Genomic DNA, 17,963 nt, shown 5'->3' on the forward strand with positions numbered 1-17,963 from the left:
GTGGACATACAACAGTTAATCTCTCTATTTTTAAACTACTTTTACCATTTCTCTCACATTTCAAAATAATATCAGGGAAAGATGGAAGGTCAGAATGACACCCAAATGAGTCTTTAACTTGTTTTAACAGGTTTCATTAAAAACTGCCAAACTGTTAACTCAAAGCCTAAAAGGATTTGAGTTCATTTGATCGTAGATTTGGGGTTGATGTCCACCTGAGCAGTTTCCCTTCCTTTTTTAACCTTGAACAGCCTGAAACATGAAATAACTACAAGAATATTCACATTTTTTTAAAACTTAAATGTTTATTGAACCTTCTGACAGTTTTTTTAGAAAGAGAGTGCAATTAAACATCAGTTTTCACATATGGATCTTGATTTTTCATATTTTTGCTACATTTGTTCCTTAAAAATGTGCAACTTATTCAGATTCATTCATAAGTGGACGAGAGATGAGAATATTCTGAATATTTATTAGAATCTGTTGAAATGCTACTCGGCATCTAATGTCAGCGAGCGGGTTAGATAATAACTTTCTCCCATTGGAGGGAGAATTAAACAGAGATTTTCCTGGAGCAGTCGGGACAGTGACCCCCAAACTGAGCAAGTGGCTTCTGTAAACCCCAGAGTGTCTTTGTAAGTCTGGGATTTAGTAACTAGTTTTCTTGCCCTATGAGCCACATCTTAGTGGAATATCTCAGAAACAAACCACAGCAAATTTCTCATTGATTTAGTATCAATATTTTTAGTTAAAACTATGGTAGTCTTAAGATTTCTTCTTTTTTACCTGAGCAAAATGTCCTCAATATTACTTTGTAGACCACATAAATTAGTGTGTGCAGACTGACAAATATGTGTTTAGTGTGAGCGCTCAGTCTTTTATATCATGAAAGGATCCTTATGATGACAACTGTGATCAAACGTGTCATCTCACAACTGTGTGCCGTTATGAAGCTGTTGGTTTGTTGATCCTGCCCATGAAGAGGATGCTTCCAGTCGAGTTTTCTACAATGAAAACTAAGAAGGGCCTGTCAATTCTGACGGGTGTTGGTGTAGTCAGTAGGATCCATTCAGAAATGGTGATGGCTGCTGCCTCTGTTCCCATCTCGGTGACACTGATCGTGGCCTTGTGGGATGCCTGTGGGAAAAAATAAGAAAGCGGGCAGATCAAAGCTAATTTCTCAGAATTCAGTTTAACCAAAAGAGTAGGCATGCTCTAGTCCTGTTCCCTAAAAACAAGTAAAAAGGAAACTTCGCCCACCTTTGATACTTTAAGTGGAAACTTGTTTGACACAGCAGAGAAATCCGCGGTGTTTTCAAAAGCACTTGTGATGCCCATTTCTTGCAATATATTCCTCAAGGAGGCATTAGTGGCAATGGAAAATTTTGGCATATAAAGTTCCACATACCTGAGAAACAGAGAAACCATAATTATACAGTTACACTGCTGGTGGTTCCATCTTTTTCTAACTGGCTCAGCTCAATCTTCACTGCAACAGTCTTGAACAACACCCGCATTCCTGCTGACGCCAATCCGCCAGTGCAGCTTACACACCACCTTCACATCACTCATGAGGAAGCTTGCACGATACTTTAGCTCTCTTGCTTGAAGCTGGAATTGTTTCTGGGTCATTGACTTAGTGTTTTGATCTTTTCTTTACTGCTTTTGTAAGAAATGGTTTTTGTTTCTAGGTTTTGTTTTCAGTACTTGGTAATTGTGTTTATTATAATCCTTATATCAGCTTTTGCTGCCTTCTCTGTGTTTCCTGTGTGCAGCTGTTAGGTCTCCCTCACTGTAGGTTGGTTTCTTCCCTTTTTATTTTGCCAGTCTCTGATCCCACCTGCTGTATGTGCACATCCTTACTACTTGGTAGTGTGTTTTCCTTGCTCCGGATTCTCTTGGCGATAGCGGGGTGTTAATCAGCCAAAGACCTGTCTCATTTTGGTTCAGCTCTCAGTTGAGAGGTGTCCCATCACCCTTACCATTAGCCACACTGAGGGTCTTCACCACTTACATCGGCCTGCAGCCAAGCCGCCTAAATTCTCTACATGATCATCGGCCTGTAACAGCCACCAGAAGGTCTTCTACACCTTCGTTGATCTCTGGCTGTGCTGCCAGAGGGTCTTTGCAGAGACCCTCAGCCTCCAAAGGACAAAGCTTTCAGTGGTCTCCTATCAGACCCTCCATCCCTATCATCCAGATTCATCTCAGCCACCAGGGTTGATTTGTTTCACAGCCAGCCCCTGACCTGGCTTCCCTCTTCTGCTGATTCCGTGGCCAGCACCCAGAGCTGCTCCACTCAACACCACTCAAAGAGTTCTTTAAGTCTCCCCTTTGCATTTCCATTCCTTCTCATGAGTCCTGCATTTGGATGCACATCCTGTCAACTACACTGGCAAATTGTGACAGACGCAGCCTCATTCTCCCAAACCAGAGGGTGCATTTCATTTGGGTGCAAACCACTCCAGTGCATGATGAAGGTGACACTCTGATGAAGCCAACAGTATCACATCGTCCACAAAAAAATACAAATACGTCTCCTCAGTCACTTCTCCAAGTCAACGAAACACACGTATACTGGAGGGTCAGCCTGCCATGATACCCCAGAAGTCCTGCAAAGGGTAACAATCTGGTTGAAGGTTCAATGATTGCCAAGAGCCTCCTTTCCAGCAGTGTAATAAAGCTATAACTTGTTTTTTTAAATGCACAGGCGATATAGGAAACGCTCGGGTCACCAGACTCAAAGTTCCTCAAAGTGCTCTTTCCATAACCCAAAAATATCCCCAGTCCAGGTCAGCATTTCTTCTGCCCAAACATGACCCGAGCCCAGCCCTGCTTTCACATTTATTCATGTAATATTGAGATATTTCAGTGTTACCTCATCATACCAAAACAAAGAACACACTTTTCCTCGGTTTGGGTTCTGTTAGTACACGTAATATACAGTGTTGAACTTACACAGTGTGCAGATTTATACTAATCAAACACAGAAAGTTGTTCTACTATTGCAAAATGATCATTTTGACTCCACAATCCTACAAGTAGCCACATCTGCAAATGTTTCTAGCTTGTTGTGCATCTGATCATATACAACATTAGATTATTCTACATACAATGGGAATTACTTTTTAACCTACATAAACAATGGCACAACACGTAGCATCAAAACCTGATACACAGCTGCCCATTGCGCCTGTTTGCTTCTTTAGCCGTCACAGTTGTTGTCTGAAAGCCAACAAAGACGGATTTTTCTTTACCAAGTGGATCATCACAGCCTTGCCGTGTTGGTCCATTTGATCGACTTTTATGGTTACTATTTTTATTATTTTATTTTCTGTTGTTACAGACGGGACAGACATGACTGGGGGGAAAAAGGGAGAAAGAAAGATGAAGGAAAAGAAAAGCGGGGGGGGAAGAGGGAGAGTGAGGAAGGACACTTAAAAAGAAAAGAAACTCCCGGATCACCTGCTGAGAGAGAAAAAAAGAGAAAACAAGCAAAACAAGAGAGCAACATAATAAACACAACACCATCGCATTAATCTAGCTAAGTGTAAATAACAGTAAATACTAAATATTGAATTTTGTTGTGCAGCGCGGCGCACAATGTGCTATGAGGTAGTAGCCAAGAAAGGTGTAGTTTGTGTCTGTGAACACCCGTGTGCACACCTGTGTGGATCAGCACGCTTGTATTCAAAAAGCTAAGGAGCTTCTTAGACTACGATGACCTGGAGGACTGAGAACCTTCACAGGCATATTGTATTCAAAAGGTTTCTCCACATAACGATCTGCTAGAGCAGGGGTGTCGAACTCCAGGCCTCGAGGGCCGGTGTCCTGCAGGTTTGAGATCTCTCCCTGGGTCAACACACCTGAATCACATGATTAGTTCATTACCAGGCCTCTGGAGAACTTCAAGACATGTTGAGGAGGTGATTTAGCCGTTTAAATCAGCTGTGCTGGATCAAGGACACATCTAAAACCTGCAGGACACCGGCACCTCGAGGCCTGGAGTTCGACACCTGTTTGCTAGAGGGTGTGGGGAGCTATAGCCCCGTCCCCCAGGGCAGGCATGGAGGAGATCCAGGCCCCAGACATCTACATGCCCCCAGAGTGCGAGAGCCCAAGGAGGACCGCCGGAGGGACATCCGTGCCACCCTCCTGGGAAGAGCTGAGGAGAGCCACAGATGAGGGGTCACCCAGCAGCCACAGAGCAGAAGCCAGAGGAGGGCTGCTCTGCCGGCAGCCAGCTGTGCCAGAGTGAACTGAGCCCCAGGCCCAGAGGCTGGAGGTCTGAAGACCCCCACCCCCCGGAAGGGGCCCGACTGAGCCATGGGTGGCAGGCCCTGCCATGCAGCCACCGGGAGTGAGCCGGTACATACCCAAGCACCCCAAGAAACAAGATCCACCAACGCACCTACGCCTGAGGGCATCAGCCACCGGCAGGGAGTGTGGTGAGGGGAGATAGGCCTCCATTCTTTGGAGGGGCTGAGATGTTCCCAGAGGGGTGGAGTCTGAGACCCGACCTGACGTATAGACAGACAAACAGGCACACACAGACACAAACTTGCATTCCCCCCTCATGCACACATATACAAACACTCGGCACTCAACCAATGTGGAGACAGACACAAATGGACACTGTACACACAATCACACTCCCCAAACATACTCTATACCCCAGGTCCAGGTACCCTCGCCCGCAGAGGAGGAAACTGCACCTTGACCCAGAAGATGTTACCCTTCCCCCGGGGTGGAGACAAGCAGACCCTGCCCTGCAGCAGCAGGGAGGCCCAGCATCCCAGACCCCAACTGGACGGCCAACACCTCCGTCCAGCCCCTCCGCCCCAATGGCTATCAGAGAATGGGGGTGTGTGAAGACCCCATACCTCCCTCCTTCCGCTCAGTGTAGTGTTGCTGCGTGTTGTTCTAAAGTGCATTTAAAACATGGGTGGGCATGGTAAAATTTAGAAAATTATAGCCAAGATGACGACCGTTAAGGGAGAGAAGTGTACAACCTTCCAATGGTCACAAATAAACTCTATACCTTTAGTGCATTGCTCATCCATCTGATTCTCAGTGTAAATAAACTTTGGGTCTCGTAATAGCAAAGCTAAGAGCAGTTTTATGAGACACAGAAATGGGTAACACACTTCAGCTACTACCAAGAAAGAATAATCAGCCATAATGCAATAAGTCTTACATCATAGATGCTGAGTTTTGCCAGTTTCTTATATGGTCCTTGTTGATGTTTTCCTCTACACTCCTCATCCAGCCTTCATCAGGAAGGACAATCATCATGGAGGTTTGACTCTCGTATGGCAGCAAGATGATGCTGGTGTGGTTCGCTCTGTCCTCAAAGATGTGGTAGTATCCCGTCCTTACCATCATGTCAACCTGAACTTTGGTCCTGCTGTCAACATGGAAGTCCGCCTTATGTGTCATTTCACTATTAAATGGTTTCTTCCAGTATCCTGCCCGACACAGTGGAGAGTGGTGATGACAATATTGGGATGTGTCAGCATGAATCATACTACTTGTTGAAAGTATATTTCAATCATCAGCTGACATCTAAGCTGACCTTTTTTGTTTAAATATATGTAATATTCATGTTTGTCTGTTGTAGCCTAACAATAGACTTGATCAGGCTGCTTACCTTTAAAATAGACATAGTTAATGAGCATCATCATGGTTTCAGGGTCAACATCGTTCACCATATCTTTGATCTTGTCCTGTGTTTTATTGGCAATGTGTCTGTTGATTTTATCTGCAGCCTCAGCAGGGTTAGTAAAGTTGATTTGTAAGACCTCACCAGAGTAATGCTGCTTGACATCATTCAGAAACTTCTCCAGGGGACTGAAACCTGAGTGCACTGCAATGGTATTGCCAACATCCAGCTTTTGGTTCTCCTGGCTTTGTCCAAGCACGTGGAAAAGATGTTGGTAGGCTTCATTGACCTGAGTCTGGTTTAAGGTGCTGTAGCCCAGGCTGGAGAACAGCTGGCTGTGGGTTTCACTATGGGCCCCAGTAGACAGTACGGACAGGGCAGTGGAGATGCCCAGTGGTGAGAAGAAAATGTTGTTTCCAGCAGCAGTCCTCGCATTCAGACGTTTGTACAGGGCAAAGGCAAAGTCAGCATTAGGAGCAGAGAGCTTGTGGCAGCTCATATGGTCTTCAGAACCACGGTTGTGGTGGAGATGGTGGTCTGCCGAGGCTACAGCGAGCAACAGTGCAATGAGTGCACAGCTACAGAAATGCATCTTTAGAGTCTGTGGATTGGAAATCAAAGAAGTAATACAAAATGAGTTCCAGTTAAAGTTTTTCATTACAGGCAGTTATCTATCTGTAAATCATAATTCCTCAACCTTTGGTAAAAAGAAGTAATCTAATTAAATCTTTCATCTACCACCTTTACAGGGGCAGCAGTCTGAGCAGAGAAGTACACACTTCCCTTACCCCAGCCACCTCTTCCAGCTTATCCGAGATAGACTGACTTGTTCCCAAACAAGGCAAAAATTATAATCTCTCCAGCAACTCCTGGGCCTGCCCTGTAGCCTCCTCCCAGTATGAGATTCAAACAGCTCACCTAGGTTTCCAGTAGTCATCCTAGTCAGATGCCCGTACCACCTCAGCTGGCTGTTTTCCATTTGGAGGAGCAACGGTGCTGCTTTGAATGTCAAAGCTCCCACCCTATCCTTAAGTAAGAGCTCAGACATCCTTTAAAGGAAACTCAGTGCTGTTGTTTGTATCCGCAACATCGTTCATTCGGTCGCTTCATGGGACCTTGTGACAATAGGACCATAGATTGACTGGTAAATTGACAGCTTTGCTTTTATGCTCCACGCTCCTCTCACTCATAAACAACACCTTGAGACCCAGGCCTGAGTAAGCTACCCCACCCTTTTCCTTCTGAGAACCATGGTGCTGATTCTCATTTCTGTTTCTTCACACTTGACCGCAAACTGCCCCCGATCAAGCCAACAAAACTCCATCATTGTTGTGTACATCCTCCACCACCGTGCAACATCGAAATAGTCTGTCCATAAGAATTATGACCAGAATTGTGACAAGCTGTAGCAGAGATGGAAGCAAGTCCGGTTTACTGCTGAAGATACAAACTAGGCACTCGCCATGGCCTGCAACAACAAGCCAGACACCTCATAATCTCGAAGCACCGCCCTGCTCTAAGTCCACAAAACAGATGGTTGGGCAAACTCCCATCCCTTGAATGTCCTCAAGAGAATAAAGAGCTACTCCAGTGTAGGGATGAGTACCGGTATCTGACATAAACGGTAGTAACCAGACCAAAAGCAGCGCACATTTCGGTGCTTTTTTTCCCTGAGCTGTGATACTCTTTAGATTCTAGCCAATCATTTTACCTTTCCGAGGATAGTAGGCGGGTCCAGGTACGTACGTTCTTTTAGAGCAGAGCTACAGATTAAAAATGCCCAAGGCGAAGCGGTCAAAAGTCTGGCTGTACTTCACAGCAAAATATGCAAACTCAGCAGCAACAAGTGCTTTAAGCTGATACTGTGATACTGTCAAAGGAGGTAACACCTCAAATCTGATGAAACACCTGGCGACGCATAGCGTTTTTTTTAAAAGCCGAGAAATGCGCCGTATTTGATAGCTTGCTGCGAGACCTCACACCGAGCACATCTACTGCGGGTGTGGTGCCTGTTATCGGACCCGGAGTTAGCGACATCCCCCAAAAACCCAAAGAGGAGAGTCCTGGCCCCTAGCCCTGCCAGTGTAGCAGAAATGATGAGGATGATGATGCAGCAGCAGCCGTTCTTCTCTGCGTGAGTAGCTTAATGTTGTTCGTGTGTAATTTACGTTGAGTAGGCTAACCACGTTATTACATTAATGCATGTAAGGTGAACTAGCAAACATCATCATAGCTACATGCAGCTGTCTTCTTGTTTGATGGCAGATACTCCCTTCACCCTGGCCAAAAAGGCTAAAATGACCAAAGTGGAAAACAGTTAAACATGAGAGGTTTAGGACAAAGTTTGTGTTTTCCATTGTTTAAGCACTGCTTCCAGCCAAGAGTGATACCATATATGCCCCATAGCTGCAGAAAAGGCTAACATTGTTATCTTTTTACAAAAAACAGCTGAACATGAGAGGTTTTTGGACAAAGTTTGTGTTCTCCATTCTTTGAGCACCGTTTGAGCACCGGCACCGTTTCAAAAGTACCGATTTGGTACTGGTATCGGATAAAACCTAATCGATACCCATCCCTACTCCAGTGTTACATGGGCAGAATGATAACTTGTCCTGAAGGTATTCGAACCTGAAGGCACAGAACCACAGGCAGAGAACCAGAGGGATACAAGTAACCTACTCCTGCTCACTGCCTCTCAGCTGGGGCACCTCCAGAGTGGAACAATTATATTTTCTAATGAAATAATGCAGTTACAGTATCTGAAGTCTAAAGGGAGTTATTATTGTTTACCTTTATCTTTCATACTTTAGCAGACTCATTTTCCCAAATATTTCCTGGTAATGTAGTCAAAGGAGCTTTTAAAGAAAAGCGTCTGGACTTCTTTAAGTTGCTTGAAGACGTTTCACCTCTCATCCGAGAAGCTTCTTCAGTTCTAAGGACTTAGAACTGAAGAAGCTCCTTTGACTACAATGACCTGGATGACTGAGAACCTTCACAGATATTTCCTGTTAATCTACTGTCAGCTTACATTACTGTGGCTCAATGAATCACTCAAACATTATTTGCCATTACAGTAGCTTACAGTTGTACTATGATGGCCACACTCCCCTCGAAATACGCAAAATATCTGCACCTACAGTCAAAGAGGCAGAAAAATATAGCAGTACACCTTAAGAAAACTTGTTTGCGCTCTATTACAGCAGTAATGTTGCAATAGTGGGTGGAAACAAGGTAAACATATGGAAATAGCGAGTTACTATCACTTTATTAACAATGTAATATTCAAGTAATAAGCAAGTAACATCCTGCACCAGCAGTGGTGTCAGCCGCAAGTAGGTAGCAGGCGGCCACAGCACAAAACCACAAAATAATAGCAAAGTAATGTTTTGGTAAAACTTTTAAAACCTGCTGCCAGCAGAACAGAAACATCAGGGAAACTTTTCTATACTTACTTCAAAGTCGTAGCAGTTTTAGCATTTTGCAGTCCTGGTTGTTTTTGATTACACAGAAATTAATTCACTTTTTTCTAAGTAATCATCAGACTTTATGGATTTTGCTTGAATGCGTTATTAACATAGAATTAAAGCTGTATTTGTCAGGCTGGATTCTCTGCACAGAAAATACCAAACTTGCTTCCACATAACAGGAAACCAAAAATGAACAAAGACAAATGCTGGAGATAAAAGCATAAAATCAGTTCCGATATTATATTGTTGTAATCTGATCCTTAAAATGTTGGAACATCTACAATGATTAATTATTTATTTTGAGGTTTAAATCATTTTAATATTAGGAAACTCGAATGCACAGAACTTGATGTTTCCATATCTTCCCCTTCTCGTTTGTGCCGTATTGCCGCACTGTCACCTGTTACTGAAACCTTTATCAAAATGTTCAGTGTGTCAGTGTCTCTGCCACAGTAGATGTTTGACTTGTACATACGGATAAAAACAAAGAGCAGAATGAACTGAAATTTTGAGAACAACTCATAACACCGTAATAAAATACAACGAATGAAAAGAATGAAAGAAGCAGTCAATTAATGGAGGCTTATGCTTACCATTAACATCTTATTTAGTGCAGTTTCCAGAAACTCTGTTTTTTGTTTTCAGCAAGATTAAAGACAGTTCGCTGACATTTCTGTTAACGATTAACACAGATCAGCACTCTCTTTACAGAACTTTTGGACTGATTAATTTGACTTTGTTCATGCAACAAGACTTGCTCAACAGCACAGGTAAATAACTGAGTGAAGAAATGAAAACAACTGTTCGAAAAAACAGAAGACAGCAGAAATCTGGAGCCTTTTCATGAAATACATGGTACCTTCTTTTCAACAATCATGTTTAACTGAACTTGCAAATCATACAGGCAACAGACAGCAAAACTTTATATTGATATTTATTTAACCTCCTAGGACCTGGCATCCACATATGTGGACATCACATTTTGGGTTATTTAGACCAAAATACTCAATTTTGCTCTACAAGGGCCTGATATCCACTTACGAGGACATTATACTGCTACTGTTCTATCAACATTTTAAATGAATATCCTCATATGTGGCTCTCATTTTTCTTAAAAACAAAAATAAGGTAAAAAAAAATCTGGTAATTCTTTGTTTTTACATTCATCGGGCCCCAATCAGCCCAAATATCAAAGAGAAATTAAAAATGCTGCTGTGGAAGAGTCCGGGTCTTAGGAGGTTAAAGATGAAGATGTTAAACAACATTTAGAATATATACACAACACATGCAGTATTATTAACCATGTTGTGTTTGGGGTGAAAATGATGGAGCAACTAAACGAAAACCAGACTGGATGGCATGTTGCTGCAGGATGCTGTGGTGGCCATGCAGGTTCAGGTTCTGGGAACCATTCCTGTAGAGACCATCCGTTGACCTTTTCTGCATCGCACAAAGACATTTCAATTCAATTTTATTTACACAGCGCCAAATCAAAGCAGCAGTCACCTCAAGGCGCTTTATATTGTACAGTAGATTGTACAATAACACATACAGAGAAAAAGCCAACAGTCATATGACCCCCTATGAGCAGCACTTTGGTGACAGTGGGAAGGAAAAACTCCCTTTTAACAGGAAGAAACCTCCGGCAGAACCAGGCTCAGGGAGGGGCGGGGCCATCTGCTGCGACCGGTTGGGGTGAGAGAAGGAAGACAGGATAAAGACATGCTGTGGAAGAGAGACAGAGGTTAATAACAGATATGATTCAATGCAGAGAGGTCTGTTAACACATAGTGAGTGAGAAAGGTGACTGGAAAGGAAAAACTCAATGCATCATGGGAATCCCCGGCAGCCTACGTCTATTACAGTACCTGTAATACCTACAGCATGTTCTAATCGCTCTAATAGGATATTATGGTCGACAGTATCGAACGCTGCACTGAGGTCTTGTAACGGTATAAACAGTGAAAGGTGGTGGATTGGCCAGATGCTGGCAGATGTGTAAAAATAACTCAGTTGTTTGGTGGTGGCTATGGCGGAGCTTCCACAGATTCAGTAACATTAGCAAGTGGGCCTTTTCCCCTGGCTTCTGCTCCGCGGCTGCTGAGTGAGCCCTCATCTGGGACTCTCCTCAGCTCTTACTGGAACAGTGGCGCGGCTGCCCCTCTGTTGGTCTTCCTTGGTCTCTTGTGTTCTGGGGGCCTCTGGATGTCTGGAGTTTTGATCTCCTCCATACCTGCTTCATGCCCTGGAGGACGGGGCTGTGGCCCCCCCACACCCTCTAGCAGATCGTTACATGGAGAAACCTTTGGAATGCAAGCATGCTGATCCACATAGGTGTGCACACAGGTGTTCACAGACGCGGACTACAGCTTTCTTGGCTGCTGCCTCAAAGCACATTGTGCTCTGTCTATCCTGCGTGTTGCACAATATTGTTTATTATTTAGTATCTACTGATATCTACTGCTAGCTAGTTTATTGTGATGGTGCTGTTTTTTTTATTATGTTGCTCTTTGTTGTTTGCTTTCTCTTCTGTTTTTTTTCTCCATACAGGTGACCCAGGTGTTTTGGTTTTTTTTGTTTGTTTTGTTTTTTTTGTTTGTTTGTTTTTTCTTTCTTCCCCCCTTCTCACCGTCTCTTCTCCCCTCTGGTTTTCTTTCTCTCCCTCTCTTTCTTTCATTCTTTCCCCCTGTCCTATCCCCCAGTCATGTCTGTCCCGTTTGTAGCAACTGAAAATAAAATAAATTCATAATTATAATAAAGGTCAATCAAATGGACCAATATGGCAAGGCCATGATGATCCACTTGGTAAAATAAATCCGCTTGGCATCTTTCTTGGCCTTAAGACAACAATTCTGATGCTAAAGATCCAAACGGGACACAAAAAAAAAAAAAACCATTAGCAAGTGGGGGAGGCCATCAGGTGGATGAGAGAAAGGGGAGGCAAGAGGAGGAGAGACCCGAGGTGCCGGCAGGTCCGAGTGTCAGGTAAGAAGTTATGAGCTGCAGTCTATCTGGGTCAGATATAAACCAAGTTTAGGTGGAGTTTATTTTCGTTGTGCTGACTTCTTACAGTCAGTTACAATAACTCGTACTGCTACTAGCTAGCATGAGGGAGTTTATATACAGCTGGGTGGTGCTATGATGTTACTGATAGTGAACTTTATTTTTATTCATAAGGTTAGTTTGTAGAGTTGCCAACCGTCCGTAAAAAAACGGAATCGTCTTGTATTCGTAAGTAGTCCGGACTTGTAAGTCCCGGACTTCAGCTAGAATGGAAAAAAAAGACACAAAGCTGGATTTATTCTGTGTGTTTACGCTGCAGCGGCCTCTTCTTCTCTCATTCTCTCCCCCTCCCTCTCCTGTTGCTACTCAATCATGAAACTGATCAATGATCAAGATTTTCTCTCTTGTTTGTTTATCGCACACTTTGCGCCAGAAAGAGGAAACCACAGCTGTAAAGCTGCTGGTCATGATGTCGGTTTGGATATGTGGTGAGAGGGAAACATGAGGATGAAACCAGGAGATGTCCTTACTGAATCATCAGAGCTGAACAGGTGATGGAGAAACAGGTTTACCTTTTAGGTGACATGGATGAGTTGAAGTTATGAACTGTTTCTGAGAGACAAATAACACCAGGATCCTTTTTTATGTAGCTGACAGCTGGTAACTGTGCAGGGGCGGGTCTAGCAAAGTGTTGCCAGGGGGGCAGGTAGGGCATTAACAGGGAAAGGTGGGGCACAAAGAAACACTTTTCTTTCTTATTCTCATTTAAAATGTCTCACTTTTATTAAATAATTATCTGAATCTTACAACAAACGAATGATAGATTGATACATATATACCATCAGAACAGTGTACATCACTGTCACAACAGTGTTTTCATTCAAAGGCTTTATGATTTTTCCTATAATGGCGGCCGGTCTGTAGTCAAAATGCTCGGGCCGATTTTTTGTTCCAGTCCAGCCACCAACATGGTGTGACCAGCTCAGATCCTCGCTGATGTTGATGCCCAGGAATCTGAAGCAGCTGACTCTCTCCACCCTTGCTCCTTCGATGTGGATGGGGGTGTGGCCTCCTCTCTGCAGTCTCCTGTAATCCACGATGAGCTCCTTGGTTTTGCTGACGTTGAGCAGCAGGTTGTTGTCGCGGCACCGTGATGTCAGGGCTCTCACCTCTGCCCTGTATGCCGTCTCATCTCCATCAGAAATGCAGCCGATGATGGTGGTGTCATCTGCCAATTTGATGACGGTGTTGGAGCTGTGTGTTGCTGTACAGTCGTGGGTGAACAGGGAGGAGCTGATGTTCAGGTCACAAAGTTTCATGACTAGTCTGGATAGTATGACGGCAGGGAGTGAAGATGTGATGTGAGCTTTGACTATACGCTCAAAGCACTTCATGACAATGGAGGTGAGTGCTACTGCGCGACAGTCATTTAGGCAGCTCGCATCAGGGACAGGGATGACAAGGAGGACGGTGCTTGCCCATGTGTCCATGCAGTTGCTGGATGACATTGATGTGACAGGTGGGAAATGGTCAACAATGAGCCCTGATTTCATGCTCACAGAAGAACTGCGGAGTCATTTGAGTGACAGAGTGAATCTAATTCCTCAGACAAGCAGCAACTCCGGACAGCACTGACTGAAGTGTGGGTTGCCACCCCAGAGGATGACATCCCGAAATTATGCTTGTCCATATGGAGGTATATTAATGCCAAAATCAAGGGGGACACCAATTGCTGATTGATTCTTTTATTGTTACCTGCAGTTATTTCACTTCAAAAATGTATTGTGCTTACGTTTCTTGGTATTTACTGATTCATTCCTTAAAAGGTAATGAAAAGCAACACACGAGTTTTCATTTGCATATAACAAAAAAGTGAATTTACAAAGAAATGCAGTGGCATGTTATTAAGTCCCTTGAGTCTATTTTCCCCCTTTTTGATTTCTTAGTATTTTTGCATATTTGTCACACCTGCACGTCTCAGATCATCAGATTAATTTTACTACTAAACTCTCAAAGTAAACACAAAATGCTGTTTTTTAATCATTAATTGTATTAAGAGAAAAATATAGCCAAACCTACCTGGTCCTATGGGACAAAATAAAAGTAACTCAAAACCAGTTGAGATGCTTTGGCATGAACTTAAATGGGTTCAAATCCTCCAGTGTGGCTGAATTAAAACAATGTCACAAAGAAACGAGTGAAAATTCCTCCAATGGATCAAAAGAGTCATTGTTAGTTATTGCAGATACTTGATTGCAGTAGTGCTCTCAAGGATGGCACAACAAGTGTTGGGGAGTAAAGGAATACGTGTACCGGTTAAAATATGAGCAACTGTATTCCATTACAGTTACTGTTTAAAAAGGTGGTATTCAGAATACAGTTACTTTGTTGAAATAAAAGGTTTTCATATGTTAGGCTGTCCCCTCGCTATTTTTGGTAATTCCACGCCAAACAAACCCAAACAAAACACACATTGAGAGGCTCTCATGTCTGTGTCTCAACCTCACGGCCCATGTCACCTCTATTTGCGTGAAGAAAGACTTTTATTTATTTTATTCAAAAAATGTTTTAATATGAAGGCAATAGAGTGTTATAGGCATCGCCCTAAAGCATGCAGCCTGATGGGCAGTGTAGTCCGTGCTGCAGGGAGGATGGACCCGTGATGTGTCTGTGAGCGATGGAGGAGAAAAAGGAAAAGTACGAGCTGTCACGGAGCAGAAACGGGAGCTGGAAGCATGTAAATATAATAATAACCACTGCAGCCAAACAGAGAGCCTGACGAGCCCAGCTGTAAGTAAGCTGTTAAGACTCGACTGTACGCTGTGTTCGTGTTTCCTCTGAAACAATAAGTTCTGTTGGAGCCTTTCAACGCCTCTCTCTGTCTCTGCTAGTAAAGTCGACCCAGACAACAAAGTAAAGCTAGTTTTCAGCTACGAGCCGACACGAACCCGACGTATCAGCCAGAGGTCCCTTAACTACGGTTCAGAGCCGCAGACCTGTTTTATATACGCGCGGAACAGTTTTCTATACGAGCAACCTTCAAATATAAATCAAATATTTGACATAATGTTTCCAAACTTGCTATTTACCTGGAGGAAAAAATGTCACTAATGTCGTTTTTGTTGACCAGAAAATCAACGTGTGCAGACAGATAACCTCATAAATAAAGGTCAGTGTTTTTAATCATGACAGGATCTTTATTATGGCAACTGTGACCTTAATATCATCTCACAAGTATGTGCAATTATGAAGCTGTTGGATTGTTGATCTTCCCCATGAAGAGGATGCTTTTAGTGCAGTTTTCCAAAATGAAAACCAAGAACAGCCTGTCAATTTTGATTGTTGGTGGCGCTTCGAACATTTCAAAGATGCTGACGGCTGCTGCCTCTGTTCCCATCTCAGTGACACTAAGCGTGGCCTTGTGAGATGCCTGTGGGTGAAAAAGAAAGGAGACGGTCAGATGCTAATTTCTTACTCTGTAATGAGTCTTTAAGTGTCTCAGAATCAGAACCAAAAAGAGAAATGTTTGCCCACCTTCGAGACTTTGAGCCGACTGTTATTGGACAGACCAGAGAAATCGGCATGGTTCTCAAAGGCACTGGTTATGCCCATTTCCTGCAATATGTTCTTCAACGAGGCATCAGCGGTTATAGAAGATTTTGGAATCGTAAGATCTATATACCTGAGAAATAGAAAAACGGACTGTTAAATTACAGGTTGTTCCTCTTTTACTAACTGGATCAGGATCATAAGTCTTCATCACTACAATGTCCACATTACTGCTGACACCACACAAATCTGCCACTTCAACTTCGCATCACTCGTTTCCTGCAAAGAGAGGTTCTGACTCTTGTTTTATCTAGTTCTCACTAAGCCACCAACCACTCCTTTTTATTTGGAAAGACGTGCTCTGATGACGCCAACAGCACCACATTATCTGCAACAGTTAGGAATATTACTCTGAGCTTCCCAGAGTAGACGCCCTCTTCACCCTGAGGTCCTGTCCATGATCTCAGGGTGAAGCCCTAACAAGAGTAATCAGAGAATTCAAATCCTTCTAAAGATTTTTACATTTGATGTGACCTTGACCCAATTTTCTCCAAAATTCAATGTAAATGAAATGTGTTTGAGCTGCTATTATCTACCATCACACAAAATCTGAAAACTGTGAATGCTACCTGCCAACAAACAGACAGGCAAACAAATGGAACTGATTACATACTTCTTACCTTCTTATTATTGTTAGCTTTATCAAAAAGGTAAGTGTTTAGCCTAATCTCAAATCCAAATCCAAACTGGAAGCTGGTTCCACAGAAGAGGAACCTGAAAGCTGAAGGTTCTACTTTTAAATACCCCTGGAACCACATGTGAGGAGAAATTTGCTCCTTCTTGCTAGTCTCTGTCAGTACTCTCGTGACAGCATTTTGGACGAAATGAAAGGCTTTTAGGATAACCGGATAATAATGAATTACAACAATCCAGCCTGGAAGTAATAAATGTATGAACTCGTTTTTCAGCATCACTATGATACAGAACGCTTCTCATCTTTATGGACATTGTGGAAAGCACAAAAACATCCCTACATATCTGTTGAATGAGCACATTGAAGAACAGATTCTGGTCAAAAATGATTTAAAGACTATATGAATACATCATACGCTTGTAACGCATTTCATCTACAGTACGCATCAATGTAAATGTACTTGGACACTCAAAGTTAATAACAGGAGTGATATAAAACAGCAATAGGTCATTTTGACAACAGTCTCCATCTACTAGCAAGCAGGAATATTCAGACATAATGCAATAAATCTTACATCATAGATGCTGAGTTTTGCCACTTTCTTATGTCGTCCTTGTTGCTGTTTCTCTCCACAGTCTTCATCCAGAATTTATCAGGAAGGACAATCATCATAGTTACTGTTGTATGGCAGCACGATGATGCTAGCGTGGTTAACTGCATCCTCATAGAAGTGGTAGTAATCCATCCTCATCATCATGTCAACCTGAGCTTTGGTACTGCCGTCAACGTGGAAGTCGTCCTCATGTGTCCATTCTCTAATAAACGGTTTCTCCCAGTATCCTGCACGACACAGTGGAGAGTCGTGTTGACATTATTGGGATGTGTCAGCCTTAGTGCTGTCAGCATTAATCTCGCTGATACGACGTTAACGCCATAACCGCATTAACGCAGCAAATCCTTGTTAGCAAGTTAAGGCAAGCTAACCCTAACTCGCTAGCGGGGATTTGTCGTGTTAATATGGTTATGGCGTTAACGCCATGTTTGTCTGTTGTAGCCTAACAATAGACTTGATCAGGCTGCTTACCTTTAAAATAGACATAGTTAATGAGCATCATCATGGTTTCAGGGTCAACATCGTTCACCATATCTTTGATCTTGTCCTGTGTTTTATTGGCAATGTGTCTGTTGATTTTATCTGCAGCCTCAGCAGGGTTAGTAAAGTTGATTTGTAAGACCTCACCAGAGTAATGCTGCTTGACATGCTTGGTAGGCTTCATTGACCTGAGTCTGGTTTAAGGTGCTGTAGCCCAGGCTGGAGAACAGCTGGCTGTGGGTTTCACTATGGGCGCCAGTAGACAGTACGGACAGGGCAGTGGAGATGCCCAGTGGTGAGAAGAAAATGTTGTTTCCAGCAGCAGTCCTCGCATTCAGACGTTTGTACAGGGCAAAGGCAAAGTCAGCATTAGGAGCAGAGAGCTTGTGGCAGCTCATATGGTCTTCAGAACCACGGTTGTGGTGGAGATGGTGGTCTGCCGAGGCTACAGCGAGCAACAGTGCAATGAGTGCACAGCTACAGAAATGCATCTTT

At 43.2% G+C, this 17,963-nt stretch overlaps 1 protein-coding gene and 1 pseudogene across 2 annotated transcripts; both read right to left on the bottom strand.

Annotated features, from left to right (window-relative positions):
• Nucleotides 1-285: 285 nt before the first annotated feature.
• LOC147312184 (alpha-1-antitrypsin homolog) lies at nucleotides 286-9,846 on the bottom strand. Of its 2 annotated transcripts, none has more exons than XM_086263856.1 (5): nucleotides 9,723-9,846; nucleotides 5,651-6,263; nucleotides 5,198-5,468; nucleotides 1,261-1,408; nucleotides 286-1,137 (listed from the first exon to the last, which is right to left on the bottom strand). In XM_086263856.1, the coding sequence occupies exons 1-5, from the start codon at nucleotides 9,729-9,731 to the stop codon at nucleotides 946-948; spliced, it is 1,233 nt and encodes a 410-aa protein (XP_086119982.1). In that variant the 5' UTR covers nucleotides 9,732-9,846; the 3' UTR covers nucleotides 286-945. The 2 variants fall into 2 exon arrangements, with proteins under 2 accessions (XP_086119982.1, XP_086119983.1); XM_086263857.1 differs by lacking the exon at nucleotides 9,723-9,846 and adding an exon at nucleotides 9,115-9,457.
• A 5,460-nt stretch (nucleotides 9,847-15,306) lies between these two features.
• LOC147312185 (alpha-1-antitrypsin homolog) lies at nucleotides 15,307-17,963 on the bottom strand (annotated as a pseudogene).

The sequence above is a fragment of the Aulonocara sp. 'chitande type north' Nkhata Bay genome, linkage group LG15 (genome assembly GCF_057382095.1).
Source record: "Aulonocara sp. 'chitande type north' Nkhata Bay isolate Kocher_YH1m ecotype deep benthic linkage group LG15, A_spYH_male_GT1.1, whole genome shotgun sequence".
In the NCBI taxonomy this organism is placed as follows: domain Eukaryota; kingdom Metazoa; phylum Chordata; class Actinopteri; order Cichliformes; family Cichlidae; genus Aulonocara; species Aulonocara sp. 'chitande type north' Nkhata Bay.